This window comes from Semicossyphus pulcher, unplaced genomic scaffold (genome assembly GCF_022749685.1).
Source record: "Semicossyphus pulcher isolate SPU_LCO1_2020_fin unplaced genomic scaffold, fSemPul1.0.p SCAF_17, whole genome shotgun sequence".
In the NCBI taxonomy this organism is placed as follows: domain Eukaryota; kingdom Metazoa; phylum Chordata; class Actinopteri; order Labriformes; family Labridae; genus Semicossyphus; species Semicossyphus pulcher.
Genome location: NW_027211681.1, coordinates 6106172 through 6126892, shown reverse-complemented (window position 1 = coordinate 6126892; position 20721 = coordinate 6106172). Strand labels below are relative to the sequence as shown.

Genomic DNA, 20721 nt, shown 5'->3' with positions numbered 1-20721 from the left:
ATCGTCGTGAAAAACTACCCTAAGGTCCTCCGTATTGCCAGATTGTGCAGCAGGATAAATAACACCGGACTGTCAGATTTGACGTGGATACAGAGTGAATAGAAGCTTCTTCGCTGGACTGCAGTGAGTTTACCTTTAATCGAATGAGTGAAATTTAAGGCAAAATCTCAGTTTACTTTCAAGCATTTGTTGCAGCAGTTTCATGCAGGCTATTCTTCTAGTATTAAAACAACTCTTTTTAAAGCTTATTTGAGTTAATGTGGAAAGCTGGATACAGTTTTGTTTACATTTGTTAAAACTGCCATTGAAATGACTTTTAAATTAAAACAGATTCACTCAAACTGCTCAGCAGTGTATCCAAACTAGACTACAGTTGATCTCTTTATTTGAACATTGCAGTCAACAAAGAGACCATCAGTTTAAATTACTTTTGAACCTGTGGAGTTCTTTTTTCAGATTCTGTTCAAACAAACAATAAATAAAACAAAATACAAATAAAGTTCTGCTTATCAACGTGTTAAAAACATATTTTTTGTTTAACATTCACTTCTCTGTATAACTAAAGCACATCTATTATAACAAAAAGTACAGTCTACCTGCTCTATTTAAAAAAGGGTCCTGAGACTGTTAAGATTAAGTGCAATAATAAAAAAGATCAAATCTACAATATATTTCTTTGGTGTTATAGAATATGATTCAGTGGGGTCAACATTTTTCAGAACAAACTTCCCTGTCTCCAGACATTTCTTTGAGATGAGAGCTACATCATGCACTCTGTTCATCCTGAGCCTGCTGTGGGACAGTGTGGGAGCCGACAACACTCTCAGCAGCCTGCAAATGGCAGCAGGTAAACCAAACTGTTACTCAGATGCTGTTCAGTGTAAAGTTTAACATGGTGGGGGGGGGGGAAACAGGTGTTGTGTGTCGACTCCCAATTTGAAACGGTAAATGGACTGCACTTATACAGCACCTCTCTAGGTTTTATTTATTTAACCTTTATTTAACCAGGAAAGTCATTAAGAACAAATTCTTATTTTCAATGGCGGCCTTGCAAAAGGCAAAACCTCTTGAGGGAATGGGGGTAGGGGCTAAAAAGGAAAGCGGCACACATCAAAACATTAACAACATGCAGTGGCACAACATACATGGCATGCAGTCCAGTACACAAGCATTGGGCAGGTAGCTAGCAGGCAAACATTGACAGGCAATACAACAAGACAAGCAAAGTATACACCAGCAGTATGACAAACAGGCAAGAGAAAAAAAGCAGCAAAATGACATTTTCTTTTTAGGTAGAGAAACAGCAGCATGTTTCAGTGAGAATATCCATAATAGAGTCCTTGAAAGCTCACTTGGAGATAAAATTGTTCAGTTTTAGGCCATGTGTAAATATACACGGGTATTAGTTTTTGTCTCATTTGTTTCCAAAAAAAATCCCATCCATACAAGCACGGTTATAAAAAAAATCCTCGTCCAAACAAAAACCGCCAGTTTTATAGCGGTGGCTAACAAATGCATTAAAGCAGACAAAAACAGACAAATTCACTCTTTCAATAGCTCTGATAACTTTATATCTAACATATCATACAGTAATTGAATGTGTAAATGTCTGAAATTCAAGTTCAAATGTAAAAGGAACAAGGGCATATCCTGTAACTTATATCACTGTTTATCATCAAAACATGGCATTCTGTTCACACACACACACACACACACACACACAGTTACAGTAACGTTAGTAGACCTTCAATGCGACTTCCACTCACCAGATGATGAAAACGTGGTGTTACGTATCCTTGAGCATTTTAAGTGGGTATACAGAAATCTGTGACCTTTCCTAGTGGGTATACTGCATATACCTGTGTATCACGTAGACTACACCTCTGCGAGTACCTGTACATGTATGTGTAAACATGTAAAAAGTCCTGTTAAGCATCACTGTTTATGTCACGTCCGTCATTTTGCAAGGAATGTTGTCTCGTTAGTGACGTGTCACCATGGAGATAACGGCAAACAGCCTGACGTCACAGGCCAAAAGCTCTGTTTACCCGTCTACATGTCTCCGCGAGTTTGTAAAAGTCTTCAACCTGGCCGGAGTTTTTCTAAAGGTCCCTTTTCAGTGACCTAAAAGAGCATTTGTGTGTGGATGAAAGGCAAAAAAAGCTAAGAAAAAGCTTGGCTGCAGCAGCCTGGAATGCGGAAAGACCAACTGCAGTATTTGTTTTAGGAGCAAGTCTTGTGACCACTCAAAACTGCTTTTACACTACATGTCACATTCACACACTGATGGCAGAGGCTGCTACCTAAAGTGCCCAACTGTCAATCAGTCATCATATTCACACACCGATGGCTGTGGCACCTGGAGTCATTTAAGGTTCAGTGCCCTTCCCAAGGATAATAACATGTAGACTGAGGAAGCTGGGGATCGAACCACCAGCCGTCCCATTGAAAGACGATCAACTCTACCACTGAGCCACAGCTACCCCGTAAAGTCATTTAGTCGCTTTTTCCATTAACAGCCTATTAGAGCAAAGTCCTGCTAGGAGATCTGTTTCACACTAAATTATGTGCAATTAACTGCACATGTAGGATTCAGGAGATCCATTCATCGCTTTCAAATATTTTACATGAGACAACATCTAATTGCATTTCAATATTTTGCCTGGGATGTCAAAATATACAGAAATGTATTGCAAGCATGTAGAGTGTCAGCTTGATTCTTAACAGGCAAAAAGCAGCAGCTGATTCCAAGTAAGGCCACTTTCTTCTTTTCACATTTTCAGTGTCGTGGGAAGGGGAGCTGCCGTGCAGAAAGTGGGACTGCGAGTGTACGTTCAAGCACGGGCGAGGCTGCTGCTGTGCCGCCACTGAGCTCCAAGAAGTGGAGGATCAGCTCTTCTATAGAGTGATGGACCTGTCGAGGGGCATTTTCCAGCTGGGAGATGCCATCCTTGGAGACATAGGTACTCTTGAACAGAGACACTGGTAGTCTATATATATATATATATATATATATATATATATATGTGATTACAGCTGTGGATCAAACTACTTGTTTTGAGTATCTAAATTTATTAAGGGACACATTCTGTAGCTTTATTGTGTCCTTCCTCTTGGTTTTGTAGATGTATTTTTCCATATTTAAAATTCCTTTCCTGTTCGTTGAACTGAAATGTATGGAATGGTATGGCTTCACTTTATTCCTCCTGAAAAAGTGATGCTTATTTCTGAGGGTTATTCCATGAAGCTTAATGAAAGAATAGCCTGCACTCTGGGTAAACAATGTATGCACAATACACTGGAGCCCTCTATTGGCTGAAGCAACCTACAACAGTCACATCAGAACATTAGAGTTCAGTTACATTACTGTGGCTCTCTATAAACAGACATCTGCATGCAAGTGCAGCTAACAATCACCTGTAAACTCCAACTCCATTCTCGCTCAAGTTGTTAGTCAGACTGTAAGCAATGTCACGTCATAGACAGTTAGTTGTTGCTCCCAGAGGCTATATCATTGTCAGACCATGGGTTCTCATTTTCTCGCACTTTCTTCTCTTGCTTTTGTTAGTGAGATTGGTTAACGTGAAGGTTTCCAGGGTTATGGTTTAGAGCTTGCACCAAAAGGCAGAGTGCTCTGTAGCCTCAGTTAGAAATTAAAATGAATGTAACATCAATAAGTAGGCTTGTGAAACTTTGGCATCTAGACTGTCTGCATTTTTCTCCCAAGCAATCTCTCTTGTTTTTTTTTTTTATTGCCGTAATAAAGCCCTTTTAGGTGATTGTTTTTAGGTGTTTTTTTTCAGCTGCTGAGAACACAACCCGCCCCAGCAAGCTTAATCAGCCTCGTAACACTGAACTTTGACTTGACACAGCTGACATGTTTTAGTAGAATGGCTTAAGCCTAAAAAAGGTGTTAATTTGACAATGAAAATTCTGTTGAGGATCTGAATATAATGAGTGTTATTGTTTCAGGAGGGATACGGGTTGCGTTCACAGCCTCCATGAGCCGCAAAAAGAACTGCTTTGGACCTTTCACCACAAACAGACCCATTCCTTATGATGTCATCACCCTCAACCATGGAAGCGGATATAACCCCGCCCTGGGTAAGCGCTCACAAACAGTTCAAAACCACATACAAGTGTTGTCCTGCAAACCGTTTACTTCAGTAACCTTCACCTGAAACCATCATGGTGCAGAGGTGCCTTTTGCAAACTCAATTTTCTGCTCAAAATGTCCTTTGTTCCAGGGATGTTCACAGCCCCTCGTTCTGGACTGTATTCCTTCTCCTTCTCGGTCTACTCCAGTGTGGGTGGGGAAGGCGAGAAGATGTACTACAAGGTGCAGCTCATGAGAAATGGGGAGGTGGTAGCATCCACCTGGGAGGACAACAGAGAGGACTCAGAGGACAGCAGCTCCCAGACAGTACTGCTGTCACTGGAGCAAGGAGGCCAAGTCTATGTAGAGCTTCTGAGCGGCAGGCAGCTTTGTGGGAACATTGAGGGCCTAAACAGCTTCTCCGGATCCTTGATTTACCCCACGCTGGCCTAAAAGTGATTTTAATAACTGTGTCTAAGTTTGTAAAAAGTTTAATAAAGATGCAACCAAATACAGTCCTAAGATTGTAAGATTTTTGTTATAGTGTCTTTGCAGAATGAATGGCGCCAGACTAAGCCATACAATTAGGCACATGAGTAGTTATTAACCTATTGCTACTCTGATGACTCCTTACTGTACGACTCCAGAGGTTTTTTTTTTTGCATTTCAGTTACATAATCATAATGACTTTAAAGCTTTGAAAAATACAAAACCTCTCAAATAAGGTATGGCAGAGAAATCTATTGCTCAACCCTTCTGCACAGCAGAGTGGCGCTCAGTGCTGCCACTTGTGGCCCAAAGATACATAGCTAGGATAATAGTTTATTGCTGCACTGGTATTGATATGTAACACACAATTTTGCATCGCCTATATGTTTAAATGTGTAATTTTTTTCACCCAAGATCCCCAGAAATCTCTTGAAATGCCAGAAATGGTGTGGATGCAAAATCTATCCATTTCTTGAAACCCATATGAAGCTGGCAAAACAGCTGCACCTCCAGTCATCAGTCTGTCAAGTTACAGTTACAATTACAATGTTAATTTCATTTAGCAGAGGCTTTTGTCCAAAGCGACCTACATCTGAGAGTTAATACAGTAGAGAAGGCAGTTATGGGTCTTTGCAGTGATTCATTTTCAAATCTCGTTCTCGGATCTTCAGTCATTCAGTGACATGTCCAGGTAACCCGTACCGACAAAGAAACAACTCACCCACTCCTTCCTTACTCTCTCTCGTTCATTAACGATGATGGCTCCCGTTGCATTCACTGGTCTTCTCGTGAAATCATCACGATATAACTGTTACTTGGCCCAACTTGTCCATTACAAAACCTTCTGACTTTATAAAGTCTTCATAAATAAACATAATTTAGTTTGTGTTCATCTGTCAGATCTGTCAGAGGTTTACACGTCTGTGAATTGGCTTTGTATGCATGCCAGAAATACTTTCGCCCCACTTTCGTTCGTAATCGGGTCGTATCGTTCACAAGGACCATTCTCGCTCAGCGAGTGAGTGAGTGAAAAGGCTACTGGCGTGCTAACATACACTACCGGTCAAAAGTTTTAGAAAACCCCAATTTTTCCAGTTTTTTATTGAAAATTATTCAGTTTAATGTCTCATTGCACTCTGAAATGGAAGCATAGTACAAATAAGCAAGTGGAGTTAAAAAAGAAATCATGGAATCAATTTATAGACCAAAATGTATTCTAAACTTTTGACTCATCAAAGTAGCCACCTTTGGCAGACATAACAGCTGAACACACTCGTGGCATTCGTTCTACAATAGAAATCAAATATTGTTCAGAAAGTTCTTCCCAAATCTGTTGCAGAAGTTCCCATAAATGTGTGGCACTTGTAGGTTGCTTTGCTTTCACTCTTCTGTCCAGTTCATCCCAAACCAGCTCGATGGGGTTTAAGTCTGGAGACTGTGCTGGTCACTCCACGTTTTCAAGCTTACCATCTTGTTCTTTTTTCTCGAGGTAGTTCTGGCATAGCTTGGACTTATGTTTTGGGTCATTATCTTGCTGTAGGATGAACCCCTGACCAACTAGGTGCATACCAGAGGGTATTGCATGGCGCTGCAGAATGCTGTGGTAGCCATTTTGGTTCAGGGTGCCTCTCACTCTGTACAAGTCACCGACCCTGGATCCAGCAAAACAGCCCCAGACCAATACACTTCCTCCTCCATGTTTGACAGTTGATGTCACACACTGTGGAACCATCCTTTCGCCTACTCGACGGCGTACAAAGATCCTGCGTGATGAACTGAAGATTTCAAATTTTGATTCATCCGTCCATAATACCTTCTTCCAGTCTTCAGTAGTCCAATGGCGGTGTTTAATGGCCCAGGCAAGCCTCTTTGTCTTATTCTGACGTCTTAGCAATGGCTTTCTTGCTGCAACTCGTCCTGTCAAACCTGCAGCTCGAAGTCTTCTCTTCACAGTTGAAACTGAGACTTGCCTACTATGACCTCGATTGAGCTGTGCTTGAAGCTGTTGTCCTCTCAGAAAGCTGTTAACTCTCAGAAACTTGTCCTCTGATTCAGTTGTGGCTTTGGGACCTCTTCCTGTCAGTTTCCCCCAGTTTCTGAGTGCATTTGATGGTGATGTAAACTGTACTCACTGACACCTTGACTGTCTTTGCAATTTCTGTTTTGGAAAGACCTACATTTTTATGTGTTATGATGGTCTGTCTCTCTCCCATTGTAAATTGCCTTTTTCTTGCCATTTTTGTAGCAACACACTACTTTCTGCAGTACAATACTGTTCAACTGATGCTCACGAGGGTATGGTCCCACAGTGGGTTCCAACACTGCTTTTATGTAGACAGAGGGGGTTGTAAGTAATCAAAAAAAGTTGGAACACCTGTAGGAATTAGTAGCACAAGCTTTCAAGGCTTGATCAACCTCCATTGCTGCAGAACAGCTTTAAATTGTTAACCCATTTCGTGTGGCCTTTATGTATAATTCTGAAATGTACTTTATTTTTCAGTTTTGGGTAACCTTACCTTTTTTTTTTTAACCTCTGGCGGTTCACCAATTACCTTTGTACCATTTCAAGCTATTCATTGGACTTGAATGACTTGAATTGCAATAAAAAACTGGAAAAATTGGGGTGTTTTGACTGGTAGTGTAGGTCAGTCTGGTTTTCTAAAAGGAAGAAGGAAGGGATTGGGAAGCCGCAGAGCAGAGCAGAGTCAGACGCAATTCTGTTGGACATTAACATCAAGCGAGAGAGAATTTAGTGAACAGCAGGAAGGAATCAATACATGGAATTGAACCGATCATTCAATTCATTAAAAAGATTCATTTATTTGAAAGAATCGTTCATAACCGAAGCATCTCTATAATACAGCACGAGCAAAGATCTAGACAGGAGGGAGCAATGTGAGGAAGTGCCAACAGCTTCAAGACACAGGTGCCGACAGGCAGTGCACAGAGTCAATGCACAGGGTGAATAGAAGATTTATCATGATCGACAATATCAACATCTTCTTCATCATCAAGTCCATCAGTATACTCCTTTGTACCTGTGTAGTAGTCACTCTATGTTACAAGTTTTACACATACCCTGGTCAAGATCTACATTCCTGCACAAACAGTGCAGCTCTTTCATTACATTTACATAGTTAATACATTGTACATCTCAATTTTATTCATATTTTGCCACTATGTTGTTGTGTTGCATAATAATTGGCCCTTTGAATGAAGGGGTTCTGTGGAAAACAGATGTGGATGTGTATCTACCTCACTGCACCTGTTCGCATACAGAAGATGCTTTGCTTCCATTATATGTGACTGTAACAGAAGCCTGTTAACAACAGCTCTTTTATTCCGTTTTACCTTTAGTGTATGGTTAATGAGTATGGGTTAATGAATCTTGACACGGAGAAATGAGAGCATACAACAAACACTTTTTTGCATCAAGCAGTTTAATGATTACAAGAAGCAGGAAACATTAAAAAAAATCTCTTAGAGGTGACAGACAGTGATGACGATGTGTTTCAAGTGAAGCCCACACTGATCAAACAAACCCTAAGCATAAAGTTAGGGACTGTAGAGAATTTAAGGCGGTCTATATCTTATAATTAACTCAATTGTGATAAGAGATTAAAGACGGCAGAAGAAGAAAGAGAGGGGACTCATGGTTACACAACCTTGCAGTTCAGATTGCTCTTCATTCCGGCACTCTCCAGCAGATAGACAACTTTACAGTCATCCAGTTCCTTGAATTTACCCTGGCCGATCATTTTTTCGGTTACTTTGAACGTTTCATAAGGGGGGATGAGCACCTCTGCCTCTGCCTCACAATAAATTGGGTAATATTTCAGATAAGCACCTGAACAGGTCTTAATTTTAAAGCAGGTCTCATTACCAAATTGTTTTAGGCTGTTATCGTAAGAGCTGGAGGTAAAGGAACCGAACCGAATGATCTCATTTACATTGCCAGCAAACCCACTACGGGTTCGTCTATAAGTATTGTGACACTGGTAATTGCTATTCAAGATCTGTACAGCAGATGTCAGAAGAAAATGTAAAGAGTGGAACTCGAATGAGGTGCCATATTTGCCTCGTTCGGTCCGGACTGCATCATTGAACTCCTTGTAAATGAGATCATCAGTATAAACACAGATTGCATGCATGTGATATTTGGTTAGAGCGCTATCCTCTCTCTTTGGTTCCTTTTGAGCACACTCTGTTGTTTTTTCCCAGGCCTCAAAAAATTTTTCATTTCTTATTTCCGTCTTAAAGTAATTGGTCTGGACTTTTCTCATCATGGCGTCCTGGCAGCCAAAGTACATGTCATCAACCGAATCTTCAACCATGCTTAATGGGACGTCCTGCACGGTATGTCGAAGAATGGCGTTGACACGGATCTGAATGGGGAGCCGAAGAAAATGAGGTCATTAAACAAACACTGGTTAAACAGTGCTTTGAAAGTGATTGGCTGAGTTAGGATTGAGAGCAGGTATGACTTCTAATGTTTAACCCTTTAAAACCCAGCGTAGCGCCGCCGCTACGATTTGCATATTCATTTTTGATTGGCGGTAGATTTGAAACCAGATAAGATAGATCGATCATTCTTTTTGCATATAAAATCTGGGGAGTTACACTAACATTTCACACATTCACCATGTCTCAGGGCGCTTTTTCGTTGAAGTGATGGGTTTGTAAAAATACACAATAAAGCGCATATAACAAAAATCTTTATAAACGAGACCACGGGTATTTGACACACTTCCACACACACACACACACACACACACACACACACATATATATTTATGGAGCCGCAAAAACCCGGTCGCGTCAAACGACTTTACAGCTTTCGTGAAGCTTTCGAGCTAATTACAGCGTCGGATGAAGAGTCCAACCACTCGTCTGGCCCGGATTCTGCCACCAGCGGGGATGAAGCCGACCTTATCGATGACATGTAAGTATATATTATGAAAAGTTGTTCGTTTTGAGTTGGAGAAAAGTAAAGAAAACACATGTAACGCCGCCGAAAGCATTTCTTACAAGTCATGGGCTGCACACAACTAACGTACCATGTAACTTTTTCTGTGTGCAGTGTTGACGATGAGGAGGAGGAGAGAATGGAGGTCTCCTGCTCTCCCAGTACCCTGAAGAGACTGTCATACATTTTACCACAGCTCCACTGGTGGGACTGAACAATGATTTTGAATAGGAACCTGTGATCGTAAATAATTTGTTTTGATGTTAATGTTGTCTCTTTGCAAATTTTGTTATTTTAAATATATGTTATTTATTTTCGTTTTTTGTACAGGTCACAAAAATGACAGTATCTCAAAAAGCAAGTTATATACAGACTCCAAATAAATGTCCTGTGGTTCCAAAGGATTTTGTGCAACGTTTTACATTTTCAAATTTGACGGATACAGCTATGCAATTTCTGTATTTTGAAATAAATGTGAAAAAAACAAAAACAATTTTCTTTTTGTTTTTGTTTATTGCACTTAATAAGCAAAAAGCAGGTTCTATAGAGGATAACTGGTGCCTTTGACTGCAAATAAAGTGTTTAATCAGAGCAATTCACCTACTGTATATTAAAAGTTAATGTGAAAATTGTTATTTCCATAAGCATCCTACTGTCCTACTAGCTAAAGCTAAACATTTAATCCACACTCTTCTTCAAGTTTTTAGCTGAACAACCCTAACTGCTAACATTGTCGAAATTTGGGGAATTTTCACTCACCGTCATGGTGTCTGCAGGCAGCATCCAGCCAAAGAGCAGGCACAGTGGAACGAAGATCAGCATGTTGTCCTTCATCACGGACGTCAGGAAAACTGATGAAACTACACACACACACACACACTACAAAATAAGTCAACAATGATTACCTCCGTCTTCGTAGTGTTGACACAAAAAAACAGTAGAATTATAAATAATAGAAATATTTTCGGTATTTATTAAAAGTGGAATTAAAAGCTCAACTTACCTTTTGAATAAGATGATGTTGCACACTTTGTGAACCCCGCAAATCAAATGGATTGAACAGACAGTCGACACTCAGCAGGACCCATGGGGGTCTGTATATATACCCTCCACAGGGCCGCACAGTTCATAGGTCCTCCCACACACAAACAATTCTACATGTCAAAAGGATGTGGGTGGTTTACGTGCATGTCTTAGGGTAGAAGGGACAGGAAATGAATGTGAACATGTGGTCATTAAGGTACTCGAGTTTCTGTGCTGTATCTAAGTTGTGGACTCAAAGGTCAAAGTCCCAAATTTAGACACGGACCTTTATGATCACACAGAACATATCATTTATAATCAATATGCAACAGAAGCCTGAATCAAACAATGTCACTTCATCTGTATTCAGACATGTTTCTCTATATCAATAGTATACAGTAGTATACAATTACAGCAAAAAATTGCATCTGTTGTGCACAGCTCTTGATTTTTCTTTAGCTTGATGTAAATATTTTTCTTTGATCAAAGGTGTACTAAAAATCTCCAGCCTAATTGTCATTCTAGTGTGCTGATAGAGTCAGAAAACCACTGAATGATATGAATTCTCTCATGGCTGATATGCTTTCTATATTTACCTCTTTACATTAAGACTTTGAAAAAGTTCAAAAGTGTAGTTGTAATTACAACTTATTATTAGTGTGCAGAGGTAGAAAAGGAAAATGTACATTTTAAACCAATGGTTCCCACACACTGTTTCCTACATTCAGTCTCTCTCTTTCACACTCTGACCACACTGTTAGTATTATTTCACACTCTGACTACTTTGGTCACTAAATGGGGTGGATCTATCAACAGAAATTCATGGTCAGCATATACGGAAAATGTGTTGTTTTTTGGGTGTTGTCTTTCCTGTGCCTGCTATTTGCACTATTGTCTCTCGTAGCATGTACATATTAGTTCAAAGTTTAATATTTAATGTTTAAGATAGGCTTGTAGTTTTTAGTTTAATATTTAATGTCTAATGCCTGTACATAGAGAGCGAAGTTAAACCAGAGTCAAATTCCTTGTATGTGTACATACCTGGCCAATAAAGCTGATTCTTAAAATGCATTGTTCGGTTACAATATGCTTTTTCATTAGTATTGCACTCACTTGAAAGCACAGCGATATCTAAAGACCCCATCCAGTGACAATCAAGTATTCAACCTTGTAAACATCTCCATGTGTTGTTTTCCATGTGCTACAAGACATATCAGGGACAACATAAACAGTCATCTCCATGGCTGGGCCTGTCTGCTTTTAAACTGCAGTGTACCAAGGACAGGCGGAACAACACGTTTTCAGATTGGCAGGTTTGACACGTCACAAACCTAAGGAGCCAATCCCGTTAATGGACGGGGTGACGCTCTGCATATTATTATGGCAACCATAGACTGTGTATGGCAACCACTTCAGTGATGTCACGATGTGCGAGCCTGCTGTAACCTTCATCGTAATTTTTGCGAACTCACTACTGACTACTAATGTTAACGTTACTACTTATTACTAAATTTCAAGCTCGCTAAGTTTCAATAAGTTGACACTCAACGAACGTGTTTTGTTTTCACGACGGAGGGACAACTGGAAATGTGCATAGTGGGCGGGGACTATGCAGACTGAGGAGTTTTTAATGAGGGAGAAGGAGGAGATGCCTTGGGAGGATTTTGACAAGGTAATTATTATTTTGCAGAAAAAACATCAGAAAAAATGTATTATTTCAAGCAGAAAAAAAAGTACCACGTACTTTAGCCACTTAAAAGAGACCTTCATATACATATACATATTATACTGAACAAAAATATAAACGCAACACTTTTGTTTTTGCTCCCATTTTTCATGAGCTAAACTCAAAGATCTAAGACTTTTTCTATGTACACAAAAGGCCTATTTCTCTCAAATATTGTTCACAAATTTGTCTAAATCTGTGTTAGTGAGCACTTCTCCTTTGCCGAGATAATCCATCCACCTCACAGGTGTGGCATATCAAGATGCTGATTAGACAGCAGGATTATTGCACAGGTGTGCCTTAGGCTGGCCACAATAAAAGGCCATTCACATGCACTTTTCAAAGTAAGCAGTTTTCTGAGAAAACTGCATCTAGTCTATGTGTAACGTCGGTGCTTTAGTTTGCAGGTTATTGTCATGCTAACATGCAAGATGCAGGGTTTTGCTCAGAGCATGCTGTGGCTGCTAAAGGAAATGAGCTGGCTTTTACCAGAGAAATGACGCAGTTCCAACCTTTGAGCAGGAAACCTTTTTCATTCAGACCCTTCCACACTTAACCTCTATATATATTTTAAGCTTTAAGAATATTTAAAGCTTACAACCTTTATTGTCCACTGACACATGATCTGTATAAGCAAGCCAAATGATTTAAATCAAAAAGATTGCATAACATATCGATTGTATACCAGTTAGAAGTGTTTAAGCACGTACGAGAATCTGCACTTTATTTAAGCTTTTGAGGTAGAAATGAAACCAAAGGTCTCAGTTGTCGCTGGTCAATCTCTAGGTGCAGGCAGCTATAATAACAGTCCCAGAATTAATCAAAACAGAAGAAGACACTTAAGGAAAATGTATGGATACTTTTGCAGATCCTCTCCTGTACATGTATGAGTAGAATTTTCCAACAGGAAAAAAAAAAGAAAAAATCAATGTTAATGTTCATTACTTCGTCTCAATCATCTTCCCGGTGGTCTCATTTGCTTTTTTTGGTCATATAGTCGCATAAATATTAAATTCAGTCTGTTTCATAATCAGTTACAAACGCCTCAGACTATTCTTAACTGTTTTCTTGAGGACATAGACAGTTACATTAAAAAACTTCCAGTCAACGACATTGAAAAAGAAAGATAAAGACACTTACCTGTTTGTACCAATTTTGTTTAATGTTACCCTCAATTCTGATCGAATAAAATCACAATTCAAATTGAGCCCAATTGTGCAGACATAGCTGAAGAGACACCATTTACCTCGATCAACTTATTAGTAGATTCTCGTCTACTATTTGGAACAAAGGAAAACAAAGCAAATCTTGCTGTTTGAAGATTTATTGATATCATGCAGAAAATATATGATATACAAAACATTTGTAGGATTTAGAATGTCTGACAAATGCAAAAACACAAGAAAATGCCTTCAAGAAAACAAGTTTCCTTTGGTGATATACAGGTTGTTGGTAAAGTATGAAAAGTGAAGACTGCAATAATAAAGAACCCCCTAGTATGCATTTTGGGGCTGAAGAGAATGTAGGGACATATTGTAATGCGTGAGGATTTAAGAAGAATACATAGTTTGGTGTGCAAGACTTAACTTTCAATTTAATTTTACTTCACGTCACCAGTCATAGAAGAATCAGTCACTTTATATTACAAGTTTAAATGAGATTCAGAGTTTAATGTCACTTTGCTCTGACATTATTTAAGCAATATCGCATGAGAGGGAGTGCTGTTGCACTGAATATCAGCACGGCTGTGATTCGGTCGAAGATAATTAGAGCCGTGCTGATATTCAGTATAACATTACGACCTTGAGTGTGATATTGCTTTTATACAACAGGTATACAAGCGGCAAATAGTAGTAAAAAGTAACAATCAATAACAGCTCATTTTTCTCCTGCCCTCTTGCTACTCTGTGTCTAAAAGTCACCACAGAGCAGCTACTTTGTATGATGTACATTTATCTGTTTGTTTTAATTCATCATCAACCAGTGAAATAAGAGCACTAAGCGCAATAATCAGCACTCATGAAATGCCTCTTGTCCAATCAGATGACTCGGTTCGAACTAACCATCTTACAATGAAGAAGAATCACTGATCTAACTTTGCAGCTTTGCAGTTAAGATTGCTGTAAGTTCCTATACTCTTCAAGACGTACACGACTTTGCAGTCACCCAGTTTTGCTTTATGCTTATTCTTCATTTCCTTGGATATCTTGAAGATCTCATAGGGTGGGATCAGCACCTCTTCCTCATGGTCTTTTAGGTGTGGGTATTTTTTCAGATAAGCACCATGACAGGTGTTAATTTCAAAGCAGGTCTTGGTACCAAATTGAGTCAGTTTTGTGCTGCGTGAGCTGGAGGCAAAGTAACCAAACCGAATCATTTGGTTGACTTGGCCAGTGAACTTAGTATTAGTTCTGCGGTAACTAGTGAGGCACTGTTTTTTTGGATTAAGGACCTGAATGGCAGACGTTAGCCAGAAATGTAAAGAGTGAAATGGGAAGGTGGTGCCATATTCCTCTCTGCTGGTTCGGACTGCACGGTTGAATTGGTCATAAAACATTTGATTACCAGATGTGTAAACACAGATTGCTTGCAAATGTTCCTTAGTTAAAGCCTCATCCCCTTTCTCTTTATGCCTTACATTCCTCTCTGCACACTTTTTTGCATTGCGCCAGACCTTTTTAAATAGTTCTTTGTTCTCTTCTTTAAAATATTTGTCCTTGACCTTTTCACTCATCTTCGCCTTGCAGTCAGAGTACATGTCATCAACAGCATCTTTAACCATGCCCAATGGGATGGAAGGGTCAGGCTTGCCTTGACTGAAGATAGAGTTGATCTAGAGAGGAAGGAAGACAAAGTGAAATTAAATACAAATACAAATTAAAATAACAGGTATACAACTGAGTAAAAGGGACAAGTTAAAGTGACATGGTAAGGGATAAAGTGACATGTATGGTTAAGCAGCATTTTAGCAGTATGAAATAATACAGTATGATATGAGGTATTAGATATAAGACGTAGTCCAGAATGAGGTGCAATATAAAAGTGGCAATAAAATACAGTATGTATATGATTATAATGAAGAATGATGTGGTAAATATAGTAAATAGTAAAATGTCATATGAAAGTAGAATTGTAATAATATAGCATAATCGTATAATATATATAATAGTATAATACAATATAGTATAATATAATATGTGGCATCAATAAAAATATAATAATAATAATAATGTAATAGTAATGTAATAATGTATAGTACCTACTAGTTCCTGTACCACTTACAGTAGTCAGACTACTTTGTGTGTTATTAACACTGCTTTATTATGAACTGCTTTTTCTGCTTCACACATCACACACCAAAAACAACCAATGGTGAAAGCAAAAGTTACACTGAAGTTGAAGAACATAATCATGACAACATTAAACTAATGAATAATGGCTGTTAAACGTACAATTCTGTAGTCCAACTGGCAAATTGACAACTGTCATAGCATAGGAGCAGAACAATACTGATATAAATAGAACAGGGATTAATACACCTGCAAGACAAATCCATATATTTTGGGGTTTTTTGGGGGCTTGGAAGGCCATTGCAGTGGTGTACTCAAGGGTGGGAGTGCCCCCCATGTCTGAAATGTTCTTCCAATGTGTAAATGATACATTTTGGAAAATTTGTTGGCCTCCACACACTCCGTGTCTCCGTGTGAGACAATGACAATGTGCCCCTTTTTTCTGCCCCTGCCCTGCAAACAGCCTGAGTCCGCCACTGCATTATTGTACAAAGAGCAATGCAGGTGTAACAAGATGACAGACTTTAAACTTAGCAACCTGAGTCTCAAACTAAGCACAAACCACAAAAGTAACTGAGACAGAACCAGAGAGGGGTGATAGAAATGGTGGGCAGTGTGACACCAGACAGCTTACGGCTCCTCTGCTCCGACTATGACTGTCAGTGAAGTCAGCTAAACTACTTTTAAAACAAGGTGGTAGCCCAACCCTTTTGTCTTGAACACATGATTCATGAGCTTACTGAGCAAGGTAGGATCATCTCTAAATTAAGAACATGAGGGGTCTGAGTCGACATATTTAACCCAACGTCATGTGTGAGTACATGTTTAAGGTTGTGTTAGAATTTGTCAAGTTCAAAGATTTTCAAGAGATGCGGTTAAGAGTGTTGGAATGAACCACTCACCTTCTTGGAGGCTACAAGCTGCACCAAGATCAGTAGCAACAGTGGAGCCAAAAAGTGGATGTTACCCTTCATCACTGCAGTTAGGCAAACAGCGTCTAAATTAACACACAAAAAAACACATACACACAAGACACCAAAAATAAAAATAGAATAGAGTTATACATTCTAAATCATATCTGATCTATATGATCTAATAAATGTTTTCTAATTTTATACTTGAAGGTTGTTTTAAAATAAAATAAACTCACCTGTCTTTCAGAGAAGAAGACCCCCTCGGTTCAAAGGCTCTGACTGGAGTATAAGTTGCTAGCTAATTTCCAGGACTTACATAGACCCTGTCTAGTTCCAGTCAGTTCACCAAATACCAAAATCACACACGCACACACCTACACACCTACACACACACACACACACACACACACACACACACACACACACACACACACACACACACACACACAGACCCTCACACACACACAAGACCCTGTGGTTCTCAGAGTTAACGTGTTGTTCCTCTAAAGGAAGTGAGGTTTGCTTTTACCACAGAAGTTATACTTTCAGTCTTTAACCCTCTTTAGGGGTCTCACCGACCAGGCTTAACAAATTGAAGCTTCATCCATATGATTAAACTGGCCAGCTGCAGAGTGCACAATAAAACAGTGCAGTCAAATAAGTCAGAGCCAAACAAGCAGGTTGTAATTCACACTTTTTCAGTAGTTATAAGCTGTGTCTTTCCCAGTCCAAGGAAGTAGGACTATTTCTCTTAAGAAAGCAAACTCCTGAGCCTGAAATAGGAAGACAATCACCATGAAACATCACCTTTTTTTAAGCTCAAGATACTTACCCGATAGACCCATTACTTCTGTGACTGAATATCTACTGGAGGACCAAATGCTTAATCACACAGCTGAGACAGTTACCCACATTCACAATATTAAACACTCCATTATTTACAATACATGTCTGAAAGGGGACCATTACCTTTACTTTTATTATACGAGACTGGCAGTTTAATCTAACTTCAACAGTGCTCTGATCAACGTCTTCAAAATCCATCTTTCGTAAGAGAAAGGACGTATTTTTCTCCACCCAGCTGGTGCACTATATCCAATTCAGTTGTGTCATGCTGGTAGCAGCTAATGCAGCAGCCAGAGTAGCCCTGTAGAGTTCTGGTATAAGCTCACTTTTTTAAAGTCTACATCACCAGGTCGCTTCACTTTCATCACTGACCAAGTGACGTCATATGAAGAAACTTTAGCAGATGTGTGCAAATCCCTCTTGATATATACATATATATAACTTTTTGTTATAAAAGCAATAGTACGAGGACCATATTTTGTGCTTTGATGTGTAGCAGGAGTTCAGCATACGATACTAGTTCACTGCCTCCACAAAAACCTTTTCACTGTCTGGACTAATGGAGTCTTGAAGGTATTCTGTAGTTTCAGGGCACTCTTTATTGTTTATAGTATCCCCAGTAGCTTCTGCTGATATGGTTGCTACTCCTCCCAGGGTCCATAAATACAAACAGATACAAGACACCTGCAGGAATACAACATAACATACAAGAAAAATACAATACCCTGAACAAAGAAGGAAAATCTCCTCATAGAGTTTGGCTGCAAATAGAGTTTAAAAAAATGAAATAAAATTACAGTTTACAGTATTCACATAATAGTGGCCTATTACACAGTCTAAGTCACCTCTAAGTTACTGAATTTTGAAGGTTATGAGTTGAATACCACATTAAAAGACTTTAAACAGGTTAAGTTTATAATACAGCAGTTGTTGAACCTGCATTCGAGAAAGAAACCAAATGTAAAGTTTCTAAAGCTGCAACTTCAGCAAGTCAATTGTCTTCATCATCAGTATTTCCTGTTAGAGGCAACAAGCAGCAAAACCTCGTGTGAGAAGTGTGGTCACAGTGAGTGGAGGTTTGTGAACAGACACTAGTCCTCTCAACATAAACGCAAAGTTAGGAGCATACAAGCTTTAAACAAGGAAACAACTGATTGAATGATGAACTGATGTTTACTGCAAATGCAAAGTGTTGAATGTAAATAGTTCACTGTCAACATAAATGAAGCTGCTTTTGGCTTTGGATTTGCTGTTGGACAAAACACTTTCATTTTTCTTCTCAATTTTTAGAACTGTACCTTAACAAAGTGGCCTGACGAATGTACATTTATTTTCCCGGTGATACATATGTATAGATGCAGGTATTTGGTTTGTTAAAAAAACACAGTTTGAGTCTACCTACTGCTAGCAGCATTAGCATTGCAGCTAAGTTGCTAAGTAGCACCAGAAGGTCTTGAGTGCTGGCCTGATTACTACGCAAACCAACACGGAAAGTTCAGTGTGATTAAGTCTTAAATCTGTAATTAGATTAAACACTAGATGATATTTTTTTCTTCAGAAATTACACTTAAGAAAGCAAATTATTACCCAGCCTTCAGTGAATGACATTTGAAGCAGTAATGTAAAGAAAATGCAGGTAAGTCGGTCACCATCCCGAATCCTTCACTTGATTTTATTTATCCAAAAGAAGCATTGTTCAGTGGGGGGGAAATATCTGCCACTGCAGGAAAGTTACAGAGATGAGCACTAGCCAGCCTGAACATTGTGGCAATGAAAGACAACTGCAGCGTTTGCTAACTTGTTATTTTGACACACAAAACAATTTAGAGTGACAACAGAGTAGAAATGTAGGCCTATACTCTATTAGATAATTGATTTAACATGTCTCTTATTAGTTATTAGGTAGACATGCATACATACACAAAGGTACTATTAGCCAAAGATCCTGCCAAATGCAATGAGGTCAAATATTAGATTTGGACACGACGGATGTGACAGCAGCTGAAAAGTCAGTATATGTGTGTGTTCTGATGTTAGAATCACCTATAATGTGCCAGACAATACTTACAAAACAAGAGCGTACACACCTTCTGTGCATGCAGCTTCTAACAAATACTAATTACAGGCATTGTTAGGCAGCGCCCTGAAGTGGCTGTTAGAATTATGACAGGAACCAATTACGAAGTTAGATCACAGTTTAAAGAGCATGCAAGGAGCAGCGATTTGGGGGTTCAGTGTCTTGCCCAAGGACACCTCAACATGTAGACTGTAGCATTCAGGGATCGAACCGCCAACCTTCCAATTGAGAGACGACCGACTCTGCCACTGAACTTTTTTGAGCCTCTTTTCCCAAATATTCTCTTTTCAGCGACCATTGGACTTGTCGTTGCAGGAGAGGCACAGGTATCACAATATAGAACACTGGCAAACACGCTGTTGTGTTTAAATGTTTAAAAAGGTAATCTGACATTGAGTCAGCATGCACAATACAAGAGTCCTGAAACTTCTTCCATCTGTGCGATTATTTACACATCTAATCCAGTTTTATGTTATGATGGAATTTCTTAATGGATAAATGCCTCAAAGCAGATGTTGTGTTTCAATAAATGTCCAGCAGATGGCGGCATTGTCCAACAAAGTGACCCCATGCATTCACTTTCCTGAGTTGTTCCCAGCACTGTTTGTCTGACTGTCTTCTGTTTGTGAGCGTGTGTTTGTGTGCGTGTGTGCCGAGAACGTGTGGCTATGCCTAACCCCTTGAGGAATTTTGATTATCTTTCAATTTTTTCCTCAGTTGAGGCAACACACTGAGAAGGGGTTACAGGGGAGGAGGCAGGGCATGTTTGAGAGATACAGAGAGAAGAGCAGGGAGGAACGAATGGATTTCAAGAACAGAGGGAGGGAGAGGAGATACAAGACGCTCTGAGAGCCGATAAAAAGGTGAGCTGGCTCTTCAGGAAGAGTAGAAATAAAAATTGAAAAAGGTAGCCATCCGTTAGAGAATAGGCATCAGCCTAACGTTATACCGCAGGCTCAGCAGACAGACGTGGGGGAGCAAGGTGTGGAGATTTTGCAAAGACGGGGCAAAGTGAGAGTGCAAACAAACAGGGAATGTGAAGCGAGCAGAGGAGTGGTTGGGTTTGATGGAGAGTATTTGGTTTATCAAGGAAAGCAAGAGAGGAATACAGTAGGGAGAGGTCGAACAAGAATAGGCCCAGCTGAGAATGAGTGCTGTACAAAGCATACATAGCAAGGCAAAAGTGTGTGTGTGTATCCTCAGAAATCCAAGCTGAGAAATAAGCAATGTATGAAGCTCAAAAATACAGAGAGGACTGGTAGGGGAGGGGAGACTGGGGCCTGGAGAGTCAAAA

General features: G+C 39.5%; 3 protein-coding genes across 4 annotated transcripts; 1 reads left to right on the top strand and 2 right to left on the bottom strand.

The window, feature by feature from the left end:
• The first annotated feature begins 753 nt into the window (after positions 1–753).
• cbln18 (cerebellin 18) lies at positions 754–4549 on the top strand. The gene is made up of 4 exons (XM_069665435.1): positions 754–847; positions 2784–2963; positions 3973–4104; positions 4248–4549. The coding sequence occupies exons 1-4, from the start codon at positions 754–756 to the stop codon at positions 4547–4549; spliced, it is 708 nt and encodes a 235-aa protein (XP_069521536.1).
• Positions 4550–8086: 3537 nt separating this feature from the next.
• Positions 8087–10588, bottom strand: LOC138595308 (erythroblast NAD(P)(+)--arginine ADP-ribosyltransferase-like). Its single transcript, XM_069666676.1, has 3 exons — positions 10555–10588; positions 10311–10411; positions 8087–8970 (listed from the first exon to the last, which is right to left on the bottom strand). The coding sequence occupies exons 2-3, from the start codon at positions 10383–10385 to the stop codon at positions 8242–8244; spliced, it is 804 nt and encodes a 267-aa protein (XP_069522777.1). The 5' UTR covers positions 10386–10411; positions 10555–10588; the 3' UTR covers positions 8087–8241.
• Positions 10589–13620: 3032 nt separating this feature from the next.
• On the bottom strand, positions 13621–16940 carry LOC138594771 (ecto-ADP-ribosyltransferase 5-like). Of its 2 annotated transcripts, XM_069665992.1 has the most exons (3): positions 16741–16940; positions 16493–16587; positions 13621–15133 (listed from the first exon to the last, which is right to left on the bottom strand). In XM_069665992.1, the coding sequence occupies exons 2-3, from the start codon at positions 16562–16564 to the stop codon at positions 14384–14386; spliced, it is 822 nt and encodes a 273-aa protein (XP_069522093.1). In that variant the 5' UTR covers positions 16565–16587; positions 16741–16940; the 3' UTR covers positions 13621–14383. The 2 variants fall into 2 exon arrangements, with proteins under 2 accessions (XP_069522093.1, XP_069522092.1); XM_069665991.1 differs by having other exon boundaries at positions 16493–16940.
• Positions 16941–20721: the final 3781 nt, after the last annotated feature.

Excerpts from the sequence above, each read along its gene's own strand:
- cbln18 (XM_069665435.1), top strand. The coding sequence starts at position 754 with ATGAGAGCTACATCATGCACTCTGTTCATCCTGAGCCTGCTGTGGGAC. Across the intron at positions 848-2,783 it reads CAGCCTGCAAATGGCAGCAG|TGTCGTGGGAAGGGGAGCTG; the intron begins GTAAACCAAACT and ends TCACATTTTCAG. Across the intron at positions 2,964-3,972 it reads TGCCATCCTTGGAGACATAG|GAGGGATACGGGTTGCGTTC; the intron begins GTACTCTTGAAC and ends TTATTGTTTCAG.
- LOC138595308 (XM_069666676.1), bottom strand. The coding sequence starts at position 10,385 with ATGAAGGACAACATGCTGATCTTCGTTCCACTGTGCCTGCTCTTTGGC. Across the intron at positions 8,971-10,310 it reads TGCCTGCAGACACCATGACG|ATCCGTGTCAACGCCATTCT; the intron begins GTGAGTGAAAAT and ends CTCCCCATTCAG.
- LOC138594771 (XM_069665991.1), bottom strand. The coding sequence starts at position 16,564 with ATGAAGGGTAACATCCACTTTTTGGCTCCACTGTTGCTACTGATCTTG. Across the intron at positions 15,134-16,492 it reads AGCTTGTAGCCTCCAAGAAG|ATCAACTCTATCTTCAGTCA; the intron begins GTGAGTGGTTCA and ends CTTCCTCTCTAG.